Here is a 7,782-nt window from a genome sequence, read left to right as displayed (position 1 = left end):
AGCTTTTGACAATCATTATGGACACCGCTTTAGACCAAAAAGGACGAAAATGAGTCTCTGTGGACTGAAAAAAATATTTAAACTTGGCAGTTTTATTCCTTTTCCCATCATGGGCTTTAACATTAAGAATACCGTACATTTAATTGTTAAAATTGACCGTTTTACTATTTTATAATTTGTTATTAGTTACTCTCGACGAAATCCAAAATAATTCGGATTACCCACAAGGCTTTGCGCCCCCTTTTTGATAAATATATACGTTTTTTAGGCAGATAGACTGTTTTATGTTTATCAGAGTACATTGTTTTTAAATAATATAACTTCGTCTATTGTAAGATATTTGTGTAAATATAACTGCTCTCCAGTCGGTCGCCTTCATTCCGCACCCTGACTGAGAACGCCATGGCAAGATGTCTAGTGCTGCTAATCGACATTCCATTGGTTATGCCTTAAACTGATGAGTAAGGAAAATAACGATGCGGGGTGACGCCCGTATCCTCGTTCAAAATACGAGAGGAATTTTTGAAAGGGCATAGGTCTGCCTGTTTTGGTGACTCGCCTACTTTGCGAGATGCCTTGCGGGACTAGGACCTTCCCCGACCCCAATTCATGTGAAAAATAAAATGTTGAATATGAAATCTTAAAGATTTTATGGATATATCAATCATGGCAACTCTTACATCTCATTTTGTTAGAATGATAAAAGCGCTAAGTCCCATAATACAGCTGGGCATCAGGACCCAGAAGCCAGATCAGCAGCTGTCAGCTGTTGTTACACATTTCAAATAAACTATTTATACTACTTAAAGTTTGATAACAGAATTTAGTTTTCTCATTTCAAAGGGGGAAAATAACACATAAAGGCTACAGAACAATATGACTGTATTTTTTTTTTTACATGGATTTTGTAATAACTACAAAAGGATTTAAATTTTTTACTTATATAATTTGAATGGAAAAACCCCACAAATTATTCAAGCAGTCTGTCTTACTTTCCCCTGGGTTATTTGCAGGACAAAACGCGCCGCACCAGCCTCAGGGGAAAAAACCCCAACTCCCAGAATGCATTTGGGCATAGCTGGTTGGTTCCAGCGCTTGTTTGACGTCCTCGCTGCTCTGCGTCGGTGTCGAGAGGACCAACGATGGCTGCAGCTCTGTCCCGTGCCCTCAAACTGCCTGGTGAGATGTGCGACAGTTATTCCTCCTTATTTCATAGACTGAGAAAAAGAGAGAGAAAGCGACAGGTCGCTAATGGTATCACTATAAACAGTATGGTGTATTCTCCTGTAATTATAGGCACGACGAATGTTTGGTTCATTCAGTGGTTTTGTAAAGCGTAAACTGGTCTGTTTCACATTTTTGTGACTAATGACGATACTACATATGGCGGAAACCAGTTTATTTTTCAGTCCTACATTTAGCTAACAGCCCGCTTATTTTTACCCGGCGAAAAGAAAAACCTGCTGCTACGTGCAGAAATAGGACATAAGGCAGCGGATGAAGAAGATGATATTTTACAAATGGCGTGCTACCAAAAAATATATTTAATTATATATATATGTGTGTGTGTGTGTGTATATATATATATATTTTAATATATATCTAATTGACATTCGTTCAGTATAATTTTATTGTTGTTTTTATTATTATTGAGCTATGGCTCTATGGTTAAGATAGTTTCAGACTAGGTTTAGCTTCATCATCATCATAAATAAAGTATTTAAATTCAAATATAGACACGTGAAAAATAAGCAAATATGCAAATAATGCTAAAAATGAATAGAATTTGCTTGATGACATTGGTGACAGACTAGCTGGAGGCAAATTTCTGCAGACTGGAAAAAAACAGAGTTTCTACACTCGAAGGTACTATGCTTCTCCACTACCGGGAAGGAAAATTATTCATATAATTCTTCTAAATTTTTTGTTACGAATAAAAATTCATATTCAGTCTTCCTTTGCTTTCCTAAATAAAAGCCAGCTCCAGAAGCCGCCTAGTAAGTAAACAATTGAATTTGTGTTTAACTTAATCTCAGTATGAATTTCTTTGTTTGTTGGAGAACAAACAAAGAAACCTCATCATGAAGGCCAAGCAGCAACACAGACAGGAGGTTGTGGAAACGTTTAAGGCAAGAGTTGGTTATAAAAAAATCAACAGCTTTGATCCATTCTCAGTTATACAAAAAAGTGAAATGTATGAACGCTGTCCTACTAAGAACATCTGCTAGCATTATATGAGTTGCCATGGTAACCCTGAAGAGCATACTTCCTTGGTTTTATGAGTACTCTGTGTTGTCATGGCAACAAATCCAGTTTTGTTCTTGTTCCTGCAGGGAAGAAGGGCTCGGAGCTCGGGGAGTACGACCCTCTCACCCAGGCAGACAGCGACGACGAGAGCGAAGAGGATGACCTCGTGCTCAACTACCCCAGAAACGGCCTGGGCAGGGACGGCTGCCTGGCCCCGGGCTCCTCCAAGACGCGCAACGGGAGGTCGGGAAGGCTCATCGGCGCCACCGACAGGGCGCAAGATGACGAGGAGGAAGAAGAAGACGGCGACGACGACCAGTGGACGGCCCAAGTTTCCGGCAAGCCCAGAAGGAGCCGGGGCAACCTGAAGGGCGGCCAGTACTGGAGCCGCGGGGAGCTGGGGAACGGGGAGGACCGAGGAGGAGGAGCCGGTCCGTCTGGGGCCGCCGGGCTGGGCTCTCACAGCTCTGAGGCAGAGGAGAAGAGAAGGAGAGAGAAAAACGCGATCCGGAGCGCGTTTTTCCTGGTGCCTCTCGTCTGTGCCATGTTGATCGTGCTGCTGTGTGCGTTCCTGGTTCCCTGCCAGAAGGCAGAGCTGGAGAAGAAGCTGCAGTGGGAACGAGCGCTGGGAGACGCAGGAGGTAAAGATGACCCAGAAATCTGCAGTTTACAGTCAAACATACACAAACGCTTATTAGCAGGTCGGCAAATCAGGGCGAAATAAACACCTAAAGTAGCACTTAAGCCTTACTGAGGAGTCCTGCTGTCTAGACAGCCATGTCTCCTTTTTATATTTAGTCGCTTGGGATTATACAGTATGGTTTGTTTTTAACTGCATCCCGACACAATGCTTCACATAAAATAAAACCAGCTTCAGCGGAAGCAGCTGGTGGGTTTAGCAGAAGGAGGCTAACATTTGTCTTTGGTTATTGTTCAGGCGTCACTCCGCCCGCGCTGGCTTTATGGGACGTTGACGGTGATTCGGTGGAGGACGTGCTTCTGGGTGTTACTGAATGGACCAATGGCACGCATGCGACGCAAAGGAGCAAAGGTCAGCTCTGTGAAAAGGATGTTTCGGGTTCATTTTTATTTTTTTCCCCCCTCTAAAAGGATTTTATTGTTCCAGTCTACAGCGCGGTGGCCGTCTGCGCCGTCAGCGGCCGGGTGCTGTGGAGGGAAGTCCTGAACGAGCCGGTCATGTACCTCCAGTGCGGTCTGCAGCTGAACACGCAGCCGTCGCCTGTTTGCCTCATTATCGGAAAGTCCAACCTCATGGCGGTCAACGGCGCCACAGGTTAGCATCGCCTTCATGAAGCACCAACAAATCGCCTAAGAAAACAAAAGTTATTTTTGTATTTCATCATTTTCTGAATCCCAAAAAGTATAAAGTTTAACTTGGTTTTCAGAGTTTGGTGGGCACCCTTCTCCTAATCTTGCTAATGCGCTAACAGTGCAGCTACTTTTTTAGCTTAGCGCTTTAGTGTTTTTGCTGACTTTGAAAACGTCTAGCGGACTTATCATCCCCTAAATTATATTTTCCATATAAAATCTAAAGCGGTAATTTTACTCGGCTGCTTTGTAAAACCTTCAGTTTAATAAACTTCGACATCTGTGTTGAAGTTTTGGTTTTCAACTAAAGACTTCTTCAACTAGTTCGATGTTTATATTTGTGCTTTTATTTTGAAATCATTTTCTCTCCTCACGTTTTTCTGTCCTCCCCACATAACTTTATTAAAATAAGAAAAGCACAGTCGAGAGCAAGATATAAATACATATACCATATTTAAGGGAATTATAGAATATATTAATTACAATTGATGTTATTAATTTTATGCTTGGTGGTCGTAATCTTTCAAGGAAGATATAATTTGACTTTAGCATTTAAACTCTGTAGACAATTGAAGATAAGAAAATCTAGAAATTATTATTTAATTACTGAGGACTATAAAATAATAAATATTAGATATTTGTTATTAAATAAATAGAAATAGTGCTTGAGCTCCTAATAATATGTGATCAAAGATGTTTTATTTTTCTCTCTTTAGGGAGGAAGTTGTGGTCGGTCGCCCTTAGAAACATTGAATCCCAGGCTGTGTTGCTTCCTGACCTCCAGGGCGACTCCGTCCCAGATCTGCTTCTAGCTACTCTCCCCGCTGATGAGGTGAAAACATGCCAACCGTTTGACTTTTTCACATTCAGCGTTCATTTAATTTAAAAATGAGCGTAACTGTAAAAGATTTTTCCTATTTCTTCCTGTTCCCAGATTCTTATATCTCATATCACTAAACGAAGCTGGATCCTGGGGGTTTTGTTTCGATTTATTTCTGTATTAACGTGCATTTTTTTAATATTCATTTTCAGACTCTGGATTTATCGCTGACTCTAATCTCCGGTCAGACGGGAAAGAAAATTGGACATCCTGTCCCCTTCAACCTCAGAGGTCAAGGAAAGCTCATCGGTCCGTTGCTGCATGAGACGCAGCATGGAGCGTACTACATCCTGTTTGGACTGGGTGAGGCAGAGCGAGACCGGACTCACAACCACAGCTAAACCCACCGAAACTGACTGAGTTCCACTTTCATATGATTCACCGTGTCTCCAGGTAACGTCCAGGCCATCTCTCTGCAAGATATCTACGTTCGCGCGTTGGACAAAATGCCCGAAACCCGTTTTGTTTTGAGGAAGGATTTGCGCTGGGAGAACATGAAGAACGCCTCTTCCTCCTCCTTTATCTCCATTTACAGGTACGACCTTCAGTTATTGCTTCTCCTGGAAAAAACAAGGAAGAACTCATAAGGTTTTAAGATAAACTCTCCTAAAAGAGAGAAAAAAGGGAAAATCCAGCTCTAATTTGAGAGCATTTACATATAGAGGAAAAAAATGTATTTACAACGGCGTATTATAAAAAAAGAAAAAGGAGAAAAACACAGAAATTTTGAGATTAATCTTAGATTTCCTAGGGGGGAAATTTCTAAGTTTCAAAAGTCTAAATTTCCAAGTTTTTTCTAGAAAATCTCTGAGATTAACCTTAAAATTTTAGTTTATTTCTTCTTAACTTATTCCTTTGTTTTCTACCTACAATCCATATTCAAGACAAAGAAAGAGTGATCTCACTTTTTGCTGTGTCCTTTTTTCTTTTCTAGTGGCTCAGAGCGTGTGGAGTTCCTGCTCCCCCTAGTGGCCGGTTTTGGGAACAACCGCAACAGTCTGGACGCAGTCTCCAGCCTGAACTCGACCAGAAGCGACTGGGTGTTGTTCTACGGGGCCAGGACGCTGTCCGTGCTCCGACAGCGCGACTTACACAAGCAGTGGACTTTCAGCAACGCTTCGATTCACAGGTCGCACACCTCTGAGTGTCTGAGCAGCAAAAAACGATGAAACATTTCAGCTTCTGTCAATACAAATTATTCTGAAGTTATTCAATCGTACAGGTTGATGTTACATTTTTTCTCCCCACAGCGAGCCAGCTTTGGGTCACTTCAACAGCGACGGAGTCCTGGACCTTTTTGTTCAGCATTCAGCAAATGGCATCATGACGGTAATTATCTGCTTATCTGACTCTTTGGTGATGTCAGACGTTTTCTTCTTTGTGTAAAACACGCTTCGACTCAATCTCACGGTTTTCCCGCCCTGCTCCTCGTCCGCCAGGCGCTGATCGTCAGCGGGGCGAGCGGGACGCCCCTCTGGAAGGCTGAGTTTGTGTGCCCTCGTCTGGTTTTGGAAGCGTCCGCCATATCGACCTCGACCGGCCAATCGGTCTTCCTGTTCTGGGCCAGCGAGCCAATCAGAGCACAGAGGAACGTTCCCAGGATGACGGTGAGACTCTACGGCTGAGTCTGATTGTCTACTGGAGGATGGAGGAATAATAACAACGGTGTGTTTGTGTGTGTGTGTGTATGTGACTTGTGGCGATCTGTGTCCAGATGGCGCCGGGCGTGGCCGCAGCGGAGCCGCTCATCAGGAAGCTCTTCCTGCTGCATCCTGCACATCCTGCAGCGCTGCTGCAGCTCAGCAGCACCACGGACACAGCGGTCACATCTGCAGGTGAGACAAACCGAGGCACTTCACCATTTCACTTGGTTTTAGGCCGATGTTTTAAAATGAAATCGTTTACAGATTTGTAGAAGTATTTATGCTCCATTTGAAATCTGGAGCCACAGGTTGTAGACCCCTGCAGTCATAAACTTCAATATATTTTATTGGGATTTTATGTGACGGACCAACACAAAGTAGAAAATAATTGTGAAATGGATGTTTATTAAAAAAAAAAAAAAGTCTTTAAAGTGTGGCATGCTTATGTTTTCAGCCGCCTTTGCTTTGATTCCTTTAAAATCCATTGCAAGTTAAATAATTATTAAGTCAAGTCTGTTTGTATATACAAAATGCTGTGTGCTTATAAAATTAATATTGCACATCACAGTAAACACACCAACCTCCACTGGAATACATGGTGGTGGCTGCATCATGCTGTGGGGAAACTTAAACCTGTTAAGAGGCTGTGAGATACTTGAGACAACAATCCTAATTAAACAACCAGAGCTGAACAACCAGAGCTGAACATTTGGTGTATTTAAAACACATTTGTTTGAATAAAAGTTAGAACAGTCAAGTCAAAGTTCAGGTCTGAGGAAAATCGACAAGTCTTGGGGAAAAAAAAAAAAGCCTTCAATCCAATTTAACTGAGCTTTGCTCCACAATTCACACTCATGTCTATTTTTTTTTTTTTTGGTTGAGAACATGAAATCAGTCAAAACTGTTTAGTAGGCAAAAAAAAATGGATTGAAAATGTTTCCAGTGTGTAACACCAATCTCCCTCTCTGCCAGTGAGCTACCTGGAGTATCTGAAAGACGCCACCTACATCACCGTGTCCTCCAGGCCCACGACCGGCTCAGAGACCAGCGCTCAGGTAGTGGAGAGCACCAGCCTCAAAGCCGCCATCAAGACGGGACAAATCGTCCAGCTGGGCGAAAACCAGGAAACCGAGGCGGCCGGGAAAGTCACCGCGCACGAGGTGAACACGTTTTTCAGGCGCCTCTCCTTCAAACCTCAGGTAACTTTGCTGTAATAATATATATATATATGTGTGTGTATGTATTTTAAAAAAAATATTTTCATCTATAAACTGACACAGAGTGACAACTGAATGCTTTTTTTGTGTAGTGATGAAGCTTTGCATCGTGTGGAGCCACAAAGCCTGAACATCATGAGTCGTCAGCACTACTTCTGCACTAAAGGGTCACAATGCATTGAAAGCCGTTTACATTCTGTTAGCTCCAATAAGAAGCTCTACGTTACTGTGAATTATTTTTTTCTGTGTAAAATGTTTCTTTATGATGATTTATTTTGTTCTTATTGCAGAGGTCGCGCTAGACTTTATTGTTCCCAGTCATTTTGACTGACAGCATGTTCTATTTTTAAACATCAAATTATAGTAGTATTAACTTCGGCTATTTAGCCGCATCTTTATGCGGTTTAGTTAATATTCACCTAGTTGAACCGTGAATCCAGATCCCATCACACATGAACGTATCTAA

General features: G+C 42.1%; 1 protein-coding gene across 1 annotated transcript; it reads left to right on the top strand.

The window, feature by feature from the left end:
- The first annotated feature begins 1,071 nt into the window (after positions 1 to 1,071).
- fam234b (family with sequence similarity 234 member B) lies at positions 1,072 to 7,542 on the top strand. Its single transcript, XM_015025002.1, has 13 exons — positions 1,072 to 1,179; positions 2,334 to 2,888; positions 3,185 to 3,298; positions 3,374 to 3,541; positions 4,293 to 4,408; positions 4,609 to 4,759; positions 4,850 to 4,991; positions 5,391 to 5,585; positions 5,707 to 5,785; positions 5,896 to 6,063; positions 6,171 to 6,291; positions 7,072 to 7,298; positions 7,409 to 7,542. Exons 1-13 carry the CDS (start codon positions 1,143 to 1,145, stop codon positions 7,409 to 7,411), a joined length of 2,076 nt encoding a protein of 691 aa, XP_014880488.1. The 5' UTR covers positions 1,072 to 1,142; the 3' UTR covers positions 7,412 to 7,542.
- The last annotated feature ends 240 nt before the right edge of the window (positions 7,543 to 7,782 follow it).

The sequence above is a fragment of the Poecilia latipinna genome, unplaced genomic scaffold (genome assembly GCF_001443285.1).
Source record: "Poecilia latipinna isolate Pla-1442-1.1 unplaced genomic scaffold, P_latipinna-1.0 Scaffold3910, whole genome shotgun sequence".
NCBI lineage: Eukaryota > Metazoa > Chordata > Actinopteri > Cyprinodontiformes > Poeciliidae > Poecilia > Poecilia latipinna.
The sequence above is the reverse complement of the archived record's forward strand: the minus strand, read 5'-3'. Positions and strand labels throughout refer to the sequence as shown.

What these genes read in the sequence shown, in the direction of transcription:
- fam234b (XM_015025002.1), top strand. Translation starts at nt 1,143, where the DNA reads ATGGCTGCAGCTCTGTCCCGTGCCCTCAAACTGCCTG. An exon ending in CCGTGCCCTCAAACTGCCTG is followed by an intron (nt 1,180 to 2,333) that starts GTGAGATGTGCG and finishes TTGTTCCTGCAG; the next exon opens with GGAAGAAGGGCTCGGAGCTC. An exon ending in AGCAACGCTTCGATTCACAG is followed by an intron (nt 5,586 to 5,706) that starts GTCGCACACCTC and finishes TTCTCCCCACAG; the next exon opens with CGAGCCAGCTTTGGGTCACT.